General features: G+C 41.8%; 1 protein-coding gene across 3 annotated transcripts; it reads left to right on the top strand.

Annotated features, from left to right (window-relative positions):
* The first annotated feature begins 482 nt into the window (after positions 1–482).
* Positions 483–19392, top strand: LOC134523338 (myosin-1B). Of its 3 annotated transcripts, none has more exons than XM_063352176.1 (38): positions 483–686; positions 781–924; positions 1265–1421; positions 2004–2031; positions 2128–2245; positions 2325–2417; positions 2531–2594; positions 2679–2777; positions 2881–2984; positions 3066–3204; positions 5028–5146; positions 5243–5392; positions 6005–6175; positions 6858–7185; positions 7804–7877; positions 8175–8262; positions 8347–8464; positions 9278–9401; positions 9483–9619; positions 10391–10646; positions 11029–11271; positions 11376–11552; positions 11637–11782; positions 11870–11960; positions 12052–12441; positions 13094–13220; positions 14112–14230; positions 14562–14758; positions 15178–15361; positions 15448–15613; positions 15784–15908; positions 16109–16417; positions 16511–16714; positions 17581–17706; positions 17806–17976; positions 18063–18167; positions 18445–18540; positions 19240–19392. In XM_063352176.1, exons 1-38 carry the CDS (start codon positions 483–485, stop codon positions 19390–19392), a joined length of 5844 nt encoding a protein of 1947 aa, XP_063208246.1. The 3 variants fall into 3 exon arrangements, with proteins under 3 accessions (XP_063208246.1, XP_063208247.1, XP_063208248.1); XM_063352177.1 differs by having other exon boundaries at positions 6858–7167; XM_063352178.1 differs by having other exon boundaries at positions 6858–7163; positions 7806–7877.
* Positions 19393–21753: the final 2361 nt, after the last annotated feature.

Genomic DNA, 21753 nt, shown 5'->3' on the forward strand with positions numbered 1-21753 from the left:
GCATATCCAGAGTAACTCTCCAGTCTTTTGTTGTAAACGTATCTCATAGTAAATCTCATAGTCTGAAAGGTGCTAAACAAAAGAGATATGAGAGGGCTTTCACAATTCCAAAACTAGGAATATCTAGTGCATGCAGTGTTTGGAACCTTGGAAAGGATCTGTTTATCCTCTTAATTCAACAAATGGGGGGTGGGGTGGGCCAGGAAAACAAAAACCAGAACACAAAAAGCATTCCTGTGTAACTGCAGTCATCCAGTAGGCCTAGAGATCTGACTACATAAGACAGAAATAAAGGAAAGATAATTATAGAAGAGAGCCCTGAATTAGCAGAAAAATGAAAGAGTCCATTCAACCAGTTGATACATACAGCAGAGCACCATCAAATCCACTATGCTGTGGAGGGTTTCTTCTATCATGCACTGTTGTAATGTATTTTCCACCCTCATAGATACTTGCTGCATTACCCCTAATAAACTGCAGCCATGTCATCAGACTCTGAGATGGCCATCTTTGGGGAGGCAGCTCCCTACCTCCGAAAGTCGGAAAAGGAGCGAATCGAGGCCCAGAACAAGCCTTTTGATGCCAAGACTTCAGTCTTTGTGGTGCATGCAAAGGAATCCTATGTGAAAAGCACAATCCAGAGCAAAGAAGCAGGGAAGGTCACTGTCAAGACCGAAGGCGGAGAAGTGAGTGGAAAAAAAAATTCAAGGCTTGAGAATAAAATTTAATCCTGCGGTGGACATTTAGATAGCAAATATTTGTCTCTCTTTTCTTTGGCAGACTCTTACCGTGAAGGATGATCAAATCTTCTCCATGAATCCTCCAAAGTATGATAAAATTGAGGACATGGCCATGATGACCCATCTCCATGAACCTGCTGTGCTGTACAACCTCAAAGAGCGTTATGCAGCCTGGATGATCTACGTAAGTACCAGCAGGAGGAGATGATTCCTGGTTTTGAGGAGTTGAAGACATCTTTCAGTCTCTCTGAAGAACTTCCTGACTTCTTGCATTCATCTTTCAGCATTTTGCTATGTCTTCTTTCTTTCTTGAATGTGTCTTGCTGTCAAAATCTTCTCCCTCTTCTTCCTTCCTGCTTTTACCTTTCCTGTGGTATGCTATATCTCACCCATTTTCTGCTAGGTCAGTCCTCCACTTTATTTTTTTTCACTACCCTGGACTCCTCAGAACATCATTCACCTCTGCCTTATCTGTAACTCTTCTCAACTATGCAAAATCAGCTTCCTCTCCTCCTTCCTTACAGACCTACTCAGGCCTCTTCTGTGTCACTGTCAACCCCTACAAGTGGCTGCCAGTGTACAACCCGGAGGTGGTGTTGGCCTACCGAGGCAAGAAGCGCCAGGAGGCCCCTCCACACATCTTCTCCATCTCTGACAACGCCTATCAGTTCATGCTGACTGGTGAGTGCTTGCCCTCCCTCACAGCAATCTAAGCCAAAAAGCCTCACTGATCTTGCTGGACCATGTGACAAACCAGATAAAACCACCACGGAGCTGTATGACTGAGAACTTGACAAAGGAATTAATTTCAAGTGAAACTGACCCAGAAGCATGCATGGACTCAGCACTGTGTCTGATTTGCACTTTATTGTATGAAATTCAACACTCTCCCACTAGAGAAATACTACTTGACTTTGCAACTTTTTCCACTGAGGGAACAGAAAGAGTCTTTATTGCATATATTCCTCTATTTTGAATGCAGAGAGGCAGTTTGGTTAAATTTCTTGGTGAGAACTGTGTGAAGCACAAGTGGGTACACAGCTTGCATCAGTACCACATGCCCCTGACAGCCCTGTGCGTCTTTTCAGCTTCTACTTTCTGCTATTGGGACCTGAAAGGGAATTGGGCAGCCTTGGACTATTTGGACTGCTACTCCTGGACTTGGGAGAAGTACCAAATTCCATTTACAGATTTACTTCTCATTCAGCTTAGTGTTACTTGGGACAACTGCTAACGCTATCTTTGCTTCTGCCTCTTTCACAGATCGCGAGAACCAGTCGATCCTGATCACGTATGTACATCCGTGCTCGGGTCCCTGCAGGGTTGCCCGGTGCCAGGGGACCTCCTGCTGACCGCACGCTCTCTGCTTCTCTCTCTGGTTTGACAGCGGAGAATCCGGTGCGGGGAAGACTGTGAACACAAAGCGTGTCATCCAGTACTTTGCAACAATTGCAGCGAGCGGGGATAAGAAGAAAGAAGAGCAGCAGCCAACAGGCAAAATGCAGGTGAGGTCCCAAAGGTAGGAACCTGCAACTGTCAGCTTTATTTATGAGCTATATCGTGACAAGAAGTTTCCTGCTTTAGGGGACACTTGAGGATCAAATCATCAGTGCCAACCCATTGCTGGAGGCTTTTGGCAATGCCAAGACAGTGAGGAACGACAACTCCTCACGCTTTGTAAGTTGTTGCCTGGGGAAAAATTACTTCTTTCTTATCAACACACCGACTCAAATATTCTTGCAGTCAGGATTGGTAAACTTAATCTATGTTGACTTGTCTGCTTCTTTCAGGGTAAATTCATCAGAATCCATTTTGGTGCCACGGGAAAACTGGCTTCTGCTGACATTGAAACATGTAAGTGACTCTCCTGGCCTGAGCCTTTTCCTCCCAGCCTGCCTCAATTTTCTTGCACTAACTCTGTCCTACCGTCTTTGCCAGATCTGCTGGAGAAGTCCAGAGTCACTTTCCAACTCAAGGCAGAAAGAAGCTACCACATATTCTACCAGATCATGTCCAACAAGAAGCCAGAGCTGATTGGTAGGAAAGAGCACTAACTTCTCCTGACAAAGGTCACGGAGCAGCATTTAGTGCCTTGACGTGCCATTTACTTTGATCCGACATGTTTTATTCTTCTTTTCAGAGATGTTACTGATCACCACCAACCCGTATGATTACCAGTACGTGAGTCAAGGTGAGATCACGGTTCCCAGCATTAACGACCAGGAAGAGCTGATGGCAACGGACGTAAGTAACGTGCAGAAGTTTTCCTAGGCGGACTCTCACCTTTACCAATCACGATACTTACTCTAATGATGCTTTTGTTAGAGTGCCATTGACATCCTGGGCTTCACTCCCGATGAGAAAACAGCCATTTACAAGCTGACGGGGGCTGTCATGCACTATGGCAACCTGAAGTTTAAGCAGAAGCAGCGTGAGGAGCAGGCAGAGCCAGATGGCACAGAAGGTACCGGCATGATGTATACCGGAGCACAGTACATACCGGAACACTCACTAATACAGGCAGTAGTTTGGGGTCAGAATCATTGACTCCGCCTGCGCGTTTCCCCAGGTGCTAGTGTTGTACAATAGACATGTGTCCTAACCAGAGGACTTTGCTGGAAGAACGCAACTCGGTGGAAGATGCAGATGATTTGGAGCTATGCAAAGTACAAGGGCAGTCAATCCTAAAGCTCGCTTCCAGAAAAGCACACTCTACTGCTGTGCTGAATGGCAGCTTCCCAGACCTGGCACAGAACCGGGAGCCGCTCTGCTCGCTGACCATAGTTTATGTGCCCTGGTAGCCACTATCATTTATCATCAGCTGTAGTCACCTCCTAATAGTATTTCTTCTGGGTGGCAGGAAGCCAGAATCCTGAAGCTGCTCTGCTTCAAAGCTCGTATTCTGGAGACAACTCACAATGCCTGAACTGAGAGCATTGTGCTACTTCATTTTACACTGGCGGGGGGTGTCAAGAGGAGCATTAGTTAATACTGCAGCTGTGCCTCATATGGTCTACATTTTCTGTAGAGCATCAGCATGTCTCCAGGACTTTTGTTTGCAAAATAGACATCCGAGATATGTCTATTGCATTTGCTTTGCCTAGAATTGTTCAAAGGCGCGTTCCTTTCAAAGTTCATGGAAGTATTTCCATGAAACCAGAGTTATCTGCGTATATCATAAACATAAGGGAGTTTTTGCTTTTGCGGTTTGTGATTTTTTTAGGAAAGTTAAGACATAAATCAAAATGGCTACAAGGAATACAACAGCAATGAATCTGATGATGATGAACAGTAACAGTAGAATAGGCCACAAATAATAGCTGTAATCATTTCATGAATATAACCAAAGGAAAGAGATATATTAGAGTATAATAGAATTAAATGACTAATTATTAAAATCTAACTCTACAAAAGTGAAATAAAACGAGTTCCAAATTTTTTCTTGTTTCATGCCTTAGTCTTTCTAGTGATAAATATAAACTAAATATTTAGTTGTAAATAACAAACAATAGAAGTAGCTCAAAATTAGCATCTGAGTATATGCACATTCTATAATGAGTTTTTGCCTTCTCACACTAAAGGACTCTGTAAATAATACTGGTGTTCTATATTATCTTTGCTGTGAGAAGACACAGGCAGCAAAACGGAAAGTGATGACAGAGTATATCCAGTACACTAATTCTTGTATTATCTATATGTATATGTATATGTATATGTATATGTATATGTATATGTATATGTATATGTACATGTAGCCTTATGTATATGTAGCCTAGATTCAGAGAAGATGAAAGCTGGAGAAGACCTGTGTGTGTGAAAATCATCCTTAGGGAGAATGCGTTCCCACTATGAAAGTTGTATGAGGTAGCCTGTTCATAATTTTGGCACAATACTTCATTAATTTATTTCACTCTCTCTAATGACAGTGGAGTTTCACTGACTAAGATTTTCAGTGCAGTGTATTTCACTACCAACCAGTTTCCTTTTCCAGTTTATTCAGAAATTGTGACTTGTTTGACCTCTCTTTTTTATGGCCTTTTGCCCTTCTATCTGTCCAGTCAACTGTTTCAAAATTTGTATGTTCATTGTAAAGGCATTTGGAAGAATCTTTACATTTACAAATCGTCTACATTAAAGTGTGAAAAACAGAAAATCAAGAAAAATTACAGTATTTTAAAGTATGTGACTTAAAGCATATGTGGCTTCTGCAGAAAAGATTTTGAATTACTACAAGGTACGTCTCCTGGAGAGCTAATATTCGATCCTGCTGCATGCTTGTTTCCTTAGTTGCTGACAAAGCCGCCTACCTGATGGGTCTGAACTCAGCAGACCTGCTCAAGGCCCTCTGCTACCCACGAGTCAAGGTTGGGAATGAATATGTGACCAAGGGTCAAACAGTGCAGCAGGTAAGAAGCAAGCAATGAAAGAAAACAAGTGACATGAATTTAAAATCTTTGAACTTACAACTTTTGCCCTGGATGGTAACTTTTACGTTTCTTTAGGTATACAATTCAGTGGGTGCCCTGGCAAAGGCTGTGTTTGAGAAGATGTTCCTGTGGATGGTTGTTCGCATCAACCAACAGCTGGATACAAAGCAGCCCAGACAGTACTTCATTGGTGTCCTGGACATTGCTGGCTTCGAGATTTTTGATGTAAGACAAGGATTTTCATACAAGTTTCCTGGAAGGAGCATTAAGGAAGTAGAAAAGTTTGGGAGTTTTAATTTGGTTTTGGTTTTTTTTGCTTAAATTATGTATTGCTTTTATTAATTGCATAATCCTGACATTCCTGTAGGAATGGCTCTCTTCTGGTTCTCATAGTATGTATTGTCCCACAAGGGCTGAAGGTTTTTATAGATGTCTGTTGTTGCATGCAGAAGTGAAAATTGCATTGAAAACTGATATGAAAATTTTGAACAACTGATAGGTAATAGCAGAAACAGATTTTGAGTAAGTTAAACTATGCCATCTTGAAAGAAGTTTTTGTTAATGCTGAAGCCAGAGTCCCTCTGAATGCTTGGAAATAGACTGGCAGCGAAGACACATTCAAGCAGATGAAAAGCTGGACTTGGACTAAGCTCTGCAATTCTTTTGAGAGTTCAGAAATATGTTGAGACAGTGCCAGGGCCTGTCCAGTCCTGTGACTAGAAATTCAGGATCCCAGCCATGTGGAACTTAATGGGTTGTAAATAAAACCTTTTGGAAGACGGAAAGTGTTCCTTGAACTGGACTTCACAAGTAAATAAATCTCTTTGCATTCTGCAGTTCAACAGCCTGGAGCAGCTGTGCATCAACTTCACCAACGAGAAACTGCAACAGTTCTTCAACCACCACATGTTCGTGCTGGAGCAGGAGGAGTACAAGAAGGAAGGGATTGAATGGGAGTTCATTGACTTTGGGATGGACCTGGCTGCCTGCATCGAGCTCATTGAGAAGGTTCTTGGGCCCTACACACTTAATAGTTTTCCAGATGTAGAATGTAAAAAGGAATCTTCTATGCTCAAATTAGAACACTCTAGTGTGTGTCACTCACACTTAATGCAGCAAATAACATGATATTTTCTAGTCTCCAAGCTTTTCATATACATTTTCATTTGTCTGTTACTTTGATACCTGTGGGATTCTGCCACGTGGTACATATGATTCACATGGGGCAAAAATTTTAGTCACAGTCACTGTTCTGCAGTTCATACTCAAATGTGTGCATTTTTTAATGCATGCTGAGTAAGCAACACTGAGCAACTTCTAATTTAATATGTTTAATTAAGTTTTCTATCTTGTAGCTAAGAGAAAACATTTAGGAAACTTAAACTCTTCCTTACATCTGAATGATACTAATTTCATTCATTTTGCTTTTCATCTTCAACTAACACCCACATAGTGAATTTCTACGTGCTAGATCTTTATTACATCCCAACTTTGAAACTTAGGGGTGAGCTTGTTTTCATATAACTGATGGCATATCCGCTAACAAAATGCCCTTTTTGGAAAAATATAAGATTACACATTCTGAGGAGGGGTTTTTGTATAATTTTTTTCTTCCATTCCTCTCTCATATACATTGTCTCTGCTTCTTGCTTCCACACTTTCTTTCTTCATATGTTGCTATTTCTCCCAGCCCATGGGCATCTTCTCCATCCTGGAAGAGGAGTGCATGTTCCCCAAGGCAACTGACACCTCTTTCAAGAACAAGCTCTACGACCAGCACCTGGGCAAGTCCAACAACTTCCAGAAGCCTAAACCTGGCAAAGGCAAGGCTGAGGCCCACTTCTCCCTGGTGCACTACGCTGGCACAGTGGACTACAATATCTCTGGCTGGCTTGAGAAGAACAAGGACCCCCTGAATGAAACTGTTGTGGGGCTGTACCAGAAATCATCTCTGAAGACACTGGCCTTACTCTTTGCCTCTGTTGGTGGGGCAGAAGCAGGTGATCTCTTTGAAATCAGTTCTACTATAACTTACAGAAAAAAATCTTACAATAATACTTTTCAATAACATTTACATTTCGAAAATTGAAAACCCAAAACCTCATCTACTTTTTGCAACTCAGTCATTCAGACTAGTAAAGGATATTACATTTCCCTAGAGACCTTAATAGATCTGTAGGTTTTGAGACCGGACAGGTGTATTACAACATTAACACAGGCTAGCTGACAAACCAGATTTCTGCAATATGGAGCATTCCCAAATACTTCATGGAATAGAATCAAATGTATCAACACACTGCTAAATTTATACATACCCTTAGATGTAAAGATACATAAAGACTGCTTTTGCTGTATTCACTAGCAATTTATTTAATTACTTATCTTAGTATGCAAAATGTTACACTTTATTTCCTGTTTGCATTTTCTTAACTTCAGCTTGAAGTCATTGGATTTTATTTAGCTATAATCTGAAAAAAACAAGTCTCCCATTGGAACTTTAAACACCGTATGCATTTACAAATTTTGATCATATTATTACATTTTCTATTTTTTTAAAGATGAATACATCAAGTTCTTCAGATTCTAACTTTGTGCTTTTGTTGTTAATTTCTTTTTAAAAAAATTTTATTATTTAGAGAGTGGTGGCGGTGGCAAGAAGGGCGCCAAGAAGAAGGGTTCTTCTTTCCAGACTGTCTCAGCTCTCTTCCGGGTACTGTAAAATAATCATTATAAATACTACCACATTATAAAAAAATAAAGAAAATTCACTTCAGAAAAGTTTTCAATTGATCTAATATACACAATCCTTATGTTCAGAAAGGATAAAAGCACTTGCTTCCAAATAAAGAAGGATTCTCATTGAATCCTTGGAAGTATCCTTTCATAACTGCCTGAAAGTTCTGGAAAAAAAAAAAATCATTGTTTTATAACAGTGTTTTTACTCCGTCTAGTATTGAGATTGTATAAGTGACATTTTTAAACCCAAATTTTTGCTCTTGCTCTTAAGGAAAATTTAAACAAACTGATGAGCAATCTGCGAAGCACACATCCCCATTTTGTGCGATGCCTTATTCCTAATGAAACAAAAACACCTGGTAAGTTGTTAAAGTTCAAAGATGTGATAAATCTGTTCTACTCTGTGCAGTACAATGAAGTACCAATTTTATGTCATTTATTAGGCGCCATGGAACATGAGTTGGTGCTCCATCAGTTGCGGTGTAACGGCGTGCTGGAAGGGATTAGAATTTGCAGGAAAGGATTCCCCAGCAGAATACTCTATGCAGACTTTAAACAGAGGTCAGATTCCATGTCATCCAGCCTCCACTGTATCCACCAATGTTGAATGATTTGCATTTCCTAATTGCTTTAACTACTGTGGGAGTTATGGGAGTGGTTCATTGTACCTACATTTAGGCGTACAAAGTCAATTGTCCAAGTCAGTCATCCAGTTTCTTTCTCAGCTAACTAGAAGAACGGGCATTTTCAAGGGGTAATTATTTATTCCTGACCTTGATTTATATTCTGGTATGAGATAAAGCATTTTTAAAAATGCTTTTTAACTATCCAGAAATGCTGACTAGCTTAGATTTAGTTAACTTCTGGGTAGCAAAGTAAGATGACTTGAGCCATCTGCACAGAAAGGTGAATAAAGAAACGGCAAGATATTCTAGACTAACTTGTTGGAAAACCAAATAAAATAAAAAGATATTGCTTCTTGTTCTATATTATATGGAAAAATCTCAGGTAGTACGCGCTGCCACTATTTTTGATGAAGAATTGCTTCTCCTCTCCACATCTTTTGTTCTTACACGTAAAAGTTCTCATTTGGAGATAAGGCATAACAGGGCATGTGAAACATGTCAATGGTTACCCATGGAAATCAGTATCTGTTTTGTGTAATGAATTTCTGGACTAAGCAAAGTGCAAGGGTTTTCCTAAAAAAATATTTACCCATAAAAATGGGATATCTAAACAATGGAACAGAGTTCAGACTTACCTCTCTTCTACTCTTGATCCATGTTTAGAGAATTTTAACAATGGTGTCAGTTGCACAGGTTTGATTGGGCTTTCAGGAATTTGACCTTCTTCCTATTCTACTTCCTCCCATAGGTACAAGGTGCTGAACGCCAGTGCTATCCCAGAGGGACAGTTCATTGATAGCAAGAAGGCTTCTGAGAAGCTCCTTGGATCCATCGATGTGGACCACACCCAGTACAAATTTGGTCACACCAAGGTACAAATGCTGCCTCACTGATATACAGTGCTTGCAATATGTGATGATTTTTTTATGTACTGCAACATTCTCTTTCTCAAGGTGTTCTTCAAAGCTGGACTGCTGGGACTCCTGGAGGAGATGAGAGATGACAAGCTGGCACAGCTCATCACCCGCACACAAGCTATGTGCAGGGGCTTCCTGATGAGAGTGGAGTTTAAGAAAATGATGGAGAGGAGGTATATACTTAAACGTGTTTCACCTGATGGACCAGTCCTCATCAGATAACAATGACATGAACAATACTGAAAATAGGCTGCTTCTCGCCAAATCTCATTTATTTCTCTTTAATTTGGTTTACCAATATGGTTGTATTTGGGAGTATGGCAGTACTGGCATTAGATGAAGCAGTATAAAATCCTTATTTAGGAAAAAAATTACTGTTTTTAACTTATATCACCCTTTGTACTAATTTTTGCTAAATTAGGTATACAGCTACATTATATGTATGTCCAGAAACCAGATATGTAGTCTAAGCTAATTATTTTAGGTCAACATTGTAATAACAAGGTGAGAAAAACATACTTCTAGCACAAGAGAAGTATCCTCTTCCCTTGGATAGCTTTCATGAAAGGGACAAGGTCAGCTTCTGGAGGTGTTCCTTTTCTTTGGCCATGAAAGTGAGACAAACATTTGGACTTCAAAACTGTCCTTATAGGTTGAAAATCTACATCAAACTAGTGAATTTTCTCCTTTTATATATATATATATATATATATATATATGTATATATATCAGAGAGATAGATACATATATAAAAATATACTGAAGAGTATTAATAAAAAATTATTATTAAATATATAATTAATATTTTATATACACAAACACATAGAACTATAACTATAAAGTATTATATGTAGAATGTCTTGTTGCATATATCAGTATATACAATTAAATATGTATTATAAATTTAAAAATAAGTAACATAATATATTTATATTACCTTTCAGGGAGTCCATCTTCTGCATCCAGTACAATGTTCGGTCCTTCATGAACGTCAAGCACTGGCCCTGGATGAAGCTCTTCTTCAAGATCAAGCCCTTGCTGAAGAGCGCAGAATCGGAGAAGGAGATGGCCAACATGAAGGGGGAGTTTGAGAAAACCAAGGAAGAGCTTGCAAAGTCTGAGGCAAAGAGGAAGGAGCTGGAGGAGAAAATGGTTTCTTTGCTGCAGGAGAAAAATGACCTGCAGCTCCAAGTGCAGGCGGTGAGTATTGATAATGTTTTCGGATGCAATTGTAATGTCCTGTGTAAAATGAACCCAAATGTCTCAGTAAAAGACACATTACACCAAAAACAGCATTTATTTTTAAAATATACACACAATTTATAAAATAGGAAGGAAAACCACATAGAAAAGCTAAGATAAGATCTACAAATATTAATACATTTGCAGTTAATTGTTGCAGCTGGTTCCTTACACTTTCAAATCAAGAGAGACACAATCAGTTTCCAGTCAGTAAATGCTACAGTTTACAGTATGGTATTTTAAATAATACGTAGCAACTTAGAGCAGCAATTACCATGTCTTTATACAACTTTGTATACTCTACAATTTTGATATAGTTATTATCATGAAACATGTGTAGGAAGCTGATGGTTTGGCTGATGCTGAGGAAAGATGTGACCAGCTCATCAAAACCAAAATCCAGCTGGAAGCCAAAATTAAGGAGCTGACAGAGAGAGCAGAAGACGAGGAAGAGATGAATGCTGAGCTGACAGCCAAGAAGAGGAAACTGGAGGATGAATGCTCAGAGCTGAAGAAAGATATTGACGATCTTGAGTTAACACTGGCCAAGGTTGAGAAGGAAAAACATGCCACCGAAAACAAGGTATGACGCAGAACCTGTCACTCGTGCTCCAGAAAAGGGACTGTGCTGCTACAGGACTTCTGTATCTACTTCCTTTACTTATACTTGCTCCCTCCTTCTCAAAGGTGAAAAACCTCACAGAGGAGATGGCAACCCTGGACGAGACCATCGCCAAGCTGACAAAAGAGAAGAAAGCCCTCCAAGAGGCCCATCAGCAGACACTGGATGACCTGCAGGCAGAAGAGGACAAAGTCAATACGCTGACCAAAGCCAAGACCAAGCTGGAGCAGCAAGTGGACGATGTAAGTATAGAGGCATATGAGAAGGAAAAGCTGTTGCACAGTCAGACACTGCGAAGAGAGCACTGATGGTGGTGTTGTGTTTAGCTGGAAGGGTCCCTGGAGCAAGAGAAGAAACTGCGCATGGACCTTGAGAGAGCCAAGAGGAAACTCGAAGGAGACCTGAAGCTGAACCAGGAATCCATAATGGATTTGGAAAATGATAAGCAGCAGCTGGATGAGAAACTGAAGAAGTAAGTGTGGCAGTGGGGCACCTGAGCGCTGGGCTGGTGCACTTGTCTTCTTCCTTTGAGCTCTAACATGGTTTGCTTTGCCCAAAGGAAAGACTTTGAAATCAGCCAGATCCAGAGCAAAATCGAGGATGAGCAAGCCCTGGGCATGCAATTGCAGAAGAAGATCAAGGAGCTGCAGGCAAGTCTCTGTTCCTTCCCCTCTTTCACCACTGGGTCCCAGGTGAGGAAGGAGGAGGGCATGGGTGTGAAGGCTGCCTAATGTTCCCCAGGCGCGTATTGAGGAACTGGAGGAGGAAATTGAGGCAGAGCGAACCTCTCGGGCAAAAGCAGAGAAGCATCGGGCTGACCTCTCGAGGGAGCTCGAGGAGATCAGTGAGCGCCTGGAAGAAGCAGGAGGAGCTACCGCAGCTCAGATTGAGATGAACAAGAAGCGTGAGGCAGAGTTTCAGAAGATGCGTCGTGACCTCGAAGAGGCCACGCTGCAGCACGAGGCCACGGCTGCCGCCCTGCGGAAGAAGCACGCGGACAGCACAGCTGAGCTTGGGGAGCAGATCGACAACCTGCAGCGAGTGAAGCAGAAGCTGGAGAAGGAGAAGAGTGAGCTGAAGATGGAGATTGATGACTTGGCCAGTAACATGGACTCTGTCTCCAAAGCCAAGGTACTGAAATATTTCTTTGTAGTAATTCAAACATAATCAAGTATTTATATTTTAACATAGAAATTTAAGTCAGTCATTCTTTAAGTAGTTGCACTTTACAACTTGAATTTGAATTCATATATTTCAGTATCAGTATAATAATATAGTGTGTCCTTCGGGGGAGAGCTAAAATACTTCATCTGAAGCATTTAACCTAAGGAACTATAGGAACTTGTTGCTTGGTTCACAATATTATGATAGTGAAATGAAAGATTCTTACCTTACCAGTTTTTTAGTTTCTTCTAAAATAGAAATTACTCCTACCTTACCCTTTCTTTTTTATTCCTATTTTTCTTTACCTTCCTTAAATACTCCAATGACATAATCACTAGGAACCAAACAGACATTTAAAATAATTCCTCATGTAACAGTGTCCCATCATCCTTTCTATCTATTGAAAAAAATGAGTGAACATTAACAAATTACAGTAGTAAATTATTAATACCAACTTTTGAATCAGGGATGCAAATTTCATAGGAAGAGATATCAATTAACTGAGACATTTTGACTTTACTTCTAAATCATTAGCTTCTTTTTTCACCCTTCTTATGAGTTCATATTCTCAGTAATTGTGTGTTGAACCACCAATCACCATTCATGCTATTCTATATAGGCAAATTTGGAGAAGATGTGTCGCTCCTTAGAAGATCAGCTCAGTGAGATTAAGACAAAGGAGGAGGAACAACAGCGCACAATTAATGACATTAGTGCTCAGAGAGCTCGTCTACAAACAGAATCTGGTAAAACATTTATGTTTTTTAAGAGAACACTGTATGTAACCTGGAGCTTTAAAAAAAAAGGCTCAAAAAGACCTGGGGGTCTTGGTGGAAACTAAGTTGAACATGAGACAGAAATACGCTCTTGTGACAAAGGTGGCCAACAGAATCCGGTGCTGCATTAGGAGAAGTGTTGCCAGCAGGTTAACAGAGGGTGATCCTTCCCCCTACTCAGCACAGGTGAGGGCACTCTGGAGTGCTGTGCCCAGTCCAAGGCTCGCCAGTACCAGAGAGATACAGACATCCTGGAGCAGGACCAATCACATCTTTAAGGACTGGAACAACTAGTCACTGGAGCAAACTCCCCAGGGGTGTGATAGAGTCCCCATCACTGGAGGTTTCAAGACACGACTGGACAGGGTACTAGATAATCTCATTTACACTCCCTCTCCCATGAAAGGTTGGAACAGACAACCTTTCAAGGTCCCTTCCAACCTGGACTATTCTATGATTCTATGACTGGTGTTTCAAAGAAGAATTCATCTATCCCATAGCCTAGACTTCATCCTTTTGCTTCCCAGGACACATCGAGGAGAGGAAAGTGATATACCTGAGGACGTACACCATATAGTACCCATTCTGTATGATCAAGGCTTCAAGTGACGACTGGATTTAGTACAAATACACAGTAAGACTAGTCAGACAGGGGACAAGGAGGCATGATGTATCTCATTTCTTCCTCTAAGATAAAAACTTTGGCATATTCATAGATACGGATAGGTGTCAGTGATTAGGATTCCATGAAAGAAATAAAATCTTTTTTAACTCAAAATATTTTATGTGCCTTTAATTATTAAGGTTAACACTTATTAAATAAGTCATAAAAAAGTTCTTTTACTCTTCTGAACTTTCCAGGTGAATATTCACGACAGGTGGAGGAGAAAGATTCTCTAATTTCTCAGCTGTCAAGAGGCAAGCAGGCTTTCACTCAACAGATTGAGGAACTCAAGAGGCACTTAGAGGAAGAGATAAAGGTGAGAAGGCTTTCTAAATTCTGTCTTATGCATTGGGTTCCTCCTTTCTAGGAGAAGTTTGAGATATGTATGAAATAATAGAAAGAACACGATTAGAAGGAGAAAAAATATACTTAGTTAATGCAGTGAATATTTTCCCATATTAGCTTTGGTCCCCCTTCCCTACAGTTTATCCATTAATTTTTTTGAAGATTTCGAGATCTTATGTTCCCATTCAGTAGCTTGCATCACTCAAAGCAGAATAATCCAGTGTCCATCAACATTTCAGTCTTTTCAAAGGACCTCTCCCAGGATATTTCCACTCATTTTCACAGTACTATTTTTCCCCCAGGCCAAGAACGCCCTGGCCCACGCCTTGCAGTCTGCTCGCCACGACTGTGACTTGCTGCGGGAACAATATGAGGAGGAGCAGGAGGCCAAGGGGGAGCTGCAGCGTGCCCTGTCCAAGGCCAACAGCGAAGTGGCCCAGTGGAGAACCAAATACGAGACGGACGCCATTCAGCGCACGGAGGAGCTGGAGGAGGCCAAGTACGTGAGGAATGTGGGGAAGGCTGGCAGAGACTAAGAATGGGAATTTGAGGAGACCACCGTGGTACCGTCAGGAAGAAGCCAATGTTCTGCTTTAGGGTGGGGTGCCAGGAAGAGAGAAAATATAACCAAGAGCAGGTATGAGTTGGGGAAAAGCAGAAGCAGCAAAGCTCTTCAGATGCAGAAGAGCCAAGAGATGCTAATGTGAAGAGCAGAGTGAATAGCAGAGAGTGAACTGCTGTAGCCCAGGATTCAGACATAGAAATACAGTGTCTGGCTGGGAGAGGTCCTACACCTCCCTGTAAATGGGGATCACACACTACCAAGTGGCTAAGTGTGCTCTTGTGAAAAGCATACTGGCTGCACACCACAGGCTCCAATCTGCTTGCTCACCTGGAGCTGCGCTTACCGCCTTCCAGGAAGAAGCTGGCACAGCGCCTGCAGGATGCTGAGGAACACGTTGAAGCCGTCAATGCCAAATGTGCCTCCCTGGAGAAGACGAAGCAGAGGCTGCAGAATGAGGTGGAGGACCTGATGATTGACGTGGAGCGATCGAATGCTGCCTGTGCAGCGCTGGATAAGAAGCAGAAGAACTTTGACAAGGTGTTTTGGGCTCCAGGCCTGCGGCTCCTGGGCAGAGCATCCCCTCCTAATTGCCACAGCCATACTCACGCCCCATTTCTTTTCAGATCCTGGCAGAGTGGAAGCAGAAGTATGAGGAAACGCAGGCTGAGCTGGAAGCCTCCCAGAAGGAGTCTCGCTCTCTCAGCACAGAGCTGTTTAAGATGAAGAATGCCTATGAGGAGTCCTTGGACCACCTGGAAACGCTGAAGCGTGAGAACAAGAACTTGCAGCGTAAGTCCCCGTTCCTCGGCTCTGGCAGAGCTCTTTCCCTAGCCACCGCTACTGCCATTCCGTATGGGTCTGTGCCTGCAGGTTGGCAAAGATGCCTGTCACCTTGGTGTGAAAGGGCCCTTCCCATTCTGCTCTGTGCCTGACCATGTCATTGGTCTTTGCTCCCACAGAGGAGATTTCCGACCTCTCGGAGCAGATTGCCGAGGGCGGAAAGGCGATTCATGAGCTGGAGAAAGTCAAGAAGCAGATTGAGCAGGAGAAATCTGAAATCCAGGCTGCTCTGGAGGAAGCTGAGGTACCCAGCATTATTTATTGCTCTTCTACACATCTTGTTTCTCTATCTCAGTATAAGCGCTGTGAAGTCATTCCCAGACACAAGAGGAAAAGAGTGTTTTGTGTAGAAGTGTAGTGATATTAAAATATGGTACTCCTGTTTACTCAGTTTCTCGTTCAACATTTGTCATATAAAAAGTATTCTGATTTGTTCTTGTCCAGGCCTCCCTAGAACATGAAGAGGGGAAGATCCTGCGCCTCCAGCTTGAGCTCAACCAGGTGAAGTCTGAGATTGACAGGAAGGTAGCAGAGAAAGATGAGGAGATCGACCAGCTGAAGAGAAACCACCTCAGAATTGTGGAGTCCATGCAGAGCACCCTGGACGCTGAGATCAGGAGCAGGAATGAAGCCCTGCGGCTGAAGAAGAAGATGGAGGGAGACCTGAATGAAATAGAGATCCAGCTGAGCCATGCCAACCGCCAGGCTGCAGAGGCACAAAAGAACCTGAGAAACACACAGGGAGTGCTCAAGGTCAGAAGTTGCCTACAAAGAAATGTCTTAGCTGATATTTTCAGTGCCAAACAGCTCAGAATCCGCTTATAATTTCTTTCAATGACTCTACAGGATACCCAGATACACTTGGACGATGCTCTCAGGACACAGGAGGACCTGAAGGAGCAGGTGGCCATGGTGGAGCGCAGAGCAAACCTGCTGCAGGCTGAAATTGAGGAACTACGGGCTGCACTGGAACAAACAGAGAGATGTAGAAAGGTGGCTGAGCAGGAACTGATGGATGCAAGTGAGCGTGTGCAACTCCTCCATACCCAGGTGAGGCCACTTGTTGAGAAATGGCACTCTTGATAAGTAGGAGAACACTGATACGCTTTATTCCAGTCACCACTGGAGGCTCAACTTCAAAGACAAGAGTTATCTTTTCTGAAGTAATCATTATGATACTAAAAGAGATCTTTGCAGAAAGAGTACACTGGCTGTGTTCACAGGTTGCATTCAGTGAAACCCATGCTTCTTCCTTCTTTGCATCCTATCATACTCTCCAGAGGAAAGACACTTATTCATAGGGACCAAATTTTTTAGTCAGACATGCCAAATGGCCTGCCATCTGAGCAGTCAAGGACTGAAACTCTGAGACTACAGCAATATTTACTCCTTGCTCACTTGAAATATAGCACTGGGGAATCCTCATATTCCTTCAAATATGTGCTTGTCCACTCCAGCAAGGAAGCATGGGCCTGTCTCTGACGTGGCCCATGTCAAGCAGACTTTGACATGAGCTACATGTCATAGCAGTCATTCAGCAGTCAGTCAAATGCTGAAATCTATGGGAAGTATCTGGTTTCAAATGCTGAAAAGATTCTGGAAGGAATCCATCCTATCTATTTTCCAAATTTTTCTCTTTTATTTTTATTACTTTCCTGTGCCAGCCTTGGTGGGTGAGATGTGGCACAGATTATATTTCCAAGTACTCTTTTTCAAATTGATAAAATTAAACTTTGGAGGGGAAAAAAAAAAAAAAAAGAAAAAGAAAAAGCATTGTTCCCCGGTGATAAGAAATTTTACAGAAAGATTTGTGATATTGATTTTTCACATGATGCCTGAAATAATTCAAAATCCTGTAATGTTCTTAATTTGAAATAATGAGCTAATAAAAACAAACCTCTGATGCTGCTCAACAGAACACCAGTTTGATCAACACCAAGAAGAAGCTGGAAACAGACATTTCCCAAATTCAGACTGAAATGGAGGATACGATCCAGGAAGCTCGCAATGCTGAAGAGAAGGCCAAGAAGGCCATCACAGATGTGAGTCGGGAGATCCTTTCCCTGCTGCTGATGGTGGATGTATTCTCCCCGAGAATGTCTCCAGCCCCAAAAACGGCTTTGCCTCTTTGCTCTCATCAGGCAGCCATGATGGCAGAAGAGCTGAAGAAGGAGCAGGACACCAGCGCCCACCTGGAGAGGATGAAGAAGAACCTGGACCAGACGGTGAAGGACCTGCAGCACCGTCTGGATGAGGCTGAGCAGTTGGCACTGAAGGGAGGCAAGAAGCAAATCCAGAAGCTGGAGGCCAGAGTGCGTAGGGCTTTTATTTGTGCATGATTGAGCACGTGCCTTGGAGAGATACCAGGGAAGCTCCAAAGATGGGCTTCTCATTGCAGGTGCGGGAGCTGGAAGGGGAGGTTGATGCTGAGCAGAAGCGCAGCGCTGAAGCCGTGAAGGGGGTGCGCAAGTACGAGAGGAGGGTGAAGGAGCTGACCTACCAGGTACGGCAGGAGGCCTACTCAGGCTCACACACCAATTCTTGCAGGAAGCCAAAATATAGCCCTGGGGGATTTCTTTCTTCCCTGAGTTCCACAGTTAAAAAGGAAAAGACTGAGAACATCAGAAGAATTTATCTTTCTGGTCATGTTAAGAAGATCCAGCTTATCACCTCTGTCTTGACACCAATAGTCTATAAGGAATACTAGTCCATGTTTCATGTAGAGGGTATTTAAATAAGAGGGGCAAAGAGGTCATTCTCTTTCTTGTCCTTCTCTTTAGTCTGAAGAAGACAGGAAGAACGTTCTAAGGCTCCAGGATCTGGTGGACAAGCTTCAAATGAAAGTGAAATCCTACAAGAGACAAGCTGAGGAGGCTGTAAGTATTGCTGTGTGAAGAGTCAGTCTCCATCCAGGTGGAGGTGGAAGTCTGTGTTGGTCTTTTCCCCTGCATAGTAGCTCTTTTCAAACCCTTAACTTTTTTGTCTTTTCATCACTGTGCACTCAGGAATGGATACCTGAACAGCTGTTCTGGCTGAACAGCTCAGGGTTCTAGAGGGGTGTAGAATACTTGTTCTGTGAGCATTATTGCGTCACTGGGAAGACCACCAAAGGCTCAGGCCAACATTGTGGGAGTAGGTCTTTGCTTCCTTTTATTTTCTTCATTTCATATTTCTGTCTAGCAGAAAAAAAAAAAGAAAAGAAAGAAAAAACCTCAAACACTTCAAATATAGTAATACGTAATTTTATAGCCATAAATAAATGGAAAAATGATTTCATGAAAACAACCATGATTATATATAATTATTCAAAAAATCCAAAGTGAATTAGCACTTCATATCCAGAGAGAGATTCCTGGTATATCTTATTAACCATCTAAACATTTAACATTGAAGCTATTTCTTTGGATTTCCCCTAGAATTTTTAAAGAGAATTACACACTAACTCACAGTCTTTTCTCTTTTTCTATTTTTTTCATTATGTAAAGGCAAAATACCACAACATGCCCAGTGCAGTGTTACAGCAGGAAAATTATTAAACATTTTAAAACATATTTTATCTCTCTTCCTATCCCCAGGAGGAGCTCTCCAATGTCAATCTCACAAAGTTCCGCAAGATCCAGCACGAGCTGGAGGAAGCTGAGGAGCGGGCTGACATTGCAGAGTCGCAAGTCAACAAGCTCCGAGCAAAGAGCCGTGAAATTGGCAAGAAGGCAGAAAGTGAAGAGTAAATGCTTCCAGTGATGCAAAGCGAAAGAGAATTGCACAAAATGTGAAATTCTGCCACTTTGATTTTGTAATCACTGCTTAGTCCTTCATCGATCTCTAGATAATGAATGCCTAGATAATAAAAACCTTAGAGATTTTCCCATGGAAATAATGAGAAGCTCACTGTTGTATCTGGATTCTTATAAGGTTTACATTTTTTCTTACCTATTTAAATTCATTCAATTAAAAATCTTGCTAAAGGTATTTTCAAAGTATTTTGGCCACTGTTAAAGTGGTCTAATCAGACATCCTCCTTCATTCTCACCATGGAATTTCATTTAAGACTTCCTTAAATGGGAAAAATAATTTATTTGCAACAGAACGTAATTATCCCTTATAACTTCTGCTTTAGGAATATAATAGATTTTAACTCAAAGGTTCAGTCCAAAGAATAAGAATTTATTGCAGCTTCTGGTAATCCAGTCTAATAATTGATTATTCTATTAAATCATGTATTTGCAAGATCTTTTTTCAGGTTAAACCTCTTCAGTCCTTCAAGACACTTTGAAACATAGTATAGAGGACATTTAAACCTGAAATGAGACCTACTTTTAACTTTCATTTATGAGAATGATGTGCAAACCAACATTACAAGGGCAGCACAACCAGCTACCACATATAGTGGTTCATTGTCTATATTCTGTTCACAAAAGTCCCCTGAATCTTCTAAGCTGCCCAGGCACTTATCTCCTGTGTAGTCTTCAGAGTAAGCCAGATAACTTTGCCTAGGTTGGCCTCACTCAAAACATGGGTTTTCATTCTTTGTAGATATCAGCATACATCAGAGAATCCATGGTCACCTCTTTGAAAATAAGGACAAACAGTTTTCGCTTTCTCTGTCATAATCTAACAGAATCATAGAATCATAGAATGGTTTGGGTTGGAAGGGACCCTAAAGATCATATAGTTCCTACCCCCCTGCCCTGGGCAGGGACACCTCCCACTAGATCAGGTTGCTCCAAGCCCCATCCAACCTGGCCTTGAACCCCTCCAGGGATGGGGCAGCCACAGCTTCTCTGGGCAACATGGGCCAGGGGCTCACCAACCCTCATAGTGAAAAATTTCTTCCTAAGATCTAAAGTAAATCTCCCCTTTTTCAGTTTAAAAGCATTACCCCTTCTCCTATCGCTACACTCCCTCATAAAGAGTTCATCCCCAGCTGTCCTGTAGGCCCCCTTCAGATACAGGTAGGGGCTCTAAGGTCTCCCTGGAGCCTTCTCTTCTCCAGGCTGAACAACCCCAACTCTCTCAGCCTATCTTCATAAGAGAGGTGCTCCAGCCCGCGGATCATCATCGTGGCCTCCTCTGGCCCGACTCCAACAGGTCCATGTCCTTGTGCTGAGGACTCCAGAGCTGCACGCAGTACTGCAGCTGGCGTCTCACCAGAGCAGAGTAGAGGGGCAAAATCACCTCCCTTGACCTGCTGGCCGTGATTCCTTTGATGCAGCCCAGGATGTGGTTGGCTTTCTGGGCTGCAAGCGTGCATTGCCGGCTCATGTTGAGCTTCTCATCAACTAACATCAAGTCCTGGGGAAGATTTGGTGTTCAGGCTGCTGTTCAGTCTACCACAGTCACTTCTAATTATGTATTAGGTTATGTAACCTTTAGTTGCTTTCCACAGGTCTGATTCTTAATTTAAGACACATGAAAGACAGCATTCAGTGGCTGAGAGCTTTCAGCATTTTTTCCCCTTTGCTTTCTGTTTAATGAGTATTATTCAAATCAAGCTAAATTCCTTAAAGGCTTTCCAAGGTTATAAGATACATGTGTGAAATATTACATCTGAATGTATTTACTGTATGCAATTTATGCATACATATATATCTATGTGTGTATAAATACATACATACATGTGTATATATATTCACATACACACACACTTATATATATAAAGTTTCCAAAGCAATATTTTTCAGCAGCAATCCAGTAATATGAAGATGTATCTCACTGTTTCATCACTGATATGTAATCAATGTCAAAGGTAGTCACTATTTTTAGCATTCAACTTCAAGGCTTTGATAAGCATCTTACAGCGTTACAGGACAGCCTCCCCTGACTGCAGTCCTGATTGAGTGTCACCAGATCTCCAAACCCATTCCCAGAGTCGCACGTCAGACACCTGAGAAATGAAGTCTGTGGGATTGACTGCCACCTGTGAACAGTGTCACCACCAAGTTCCTTTCAGAGGAAGAAAAAGGATGACAAATCAGCATGTAGTCTTTATACTGCATAGATAGCCCTCTTTTCATGTATGCCATGGAAAAAAAAAAAAAAGCAGTAGAAAGCCTCCTTGCTCAGAAAACCTTCAGAAAGCCAAAGAACTG

The sequence above is a fragment of the Chroicocephalus ridibundus genome, chromosome 14 (assembly GCF_963924245.1).
Source record: "Chroicocephalus ridibundus chromosome 14, bChrRid1.1, whole genome shotgun sequence".
Lineage (NCBI taxonomy): Eukaryota > Metazoa > Chordata > Aves > Charadriiformes > Laridae > Chroicocephalus > Chroicocephalus ridibundus.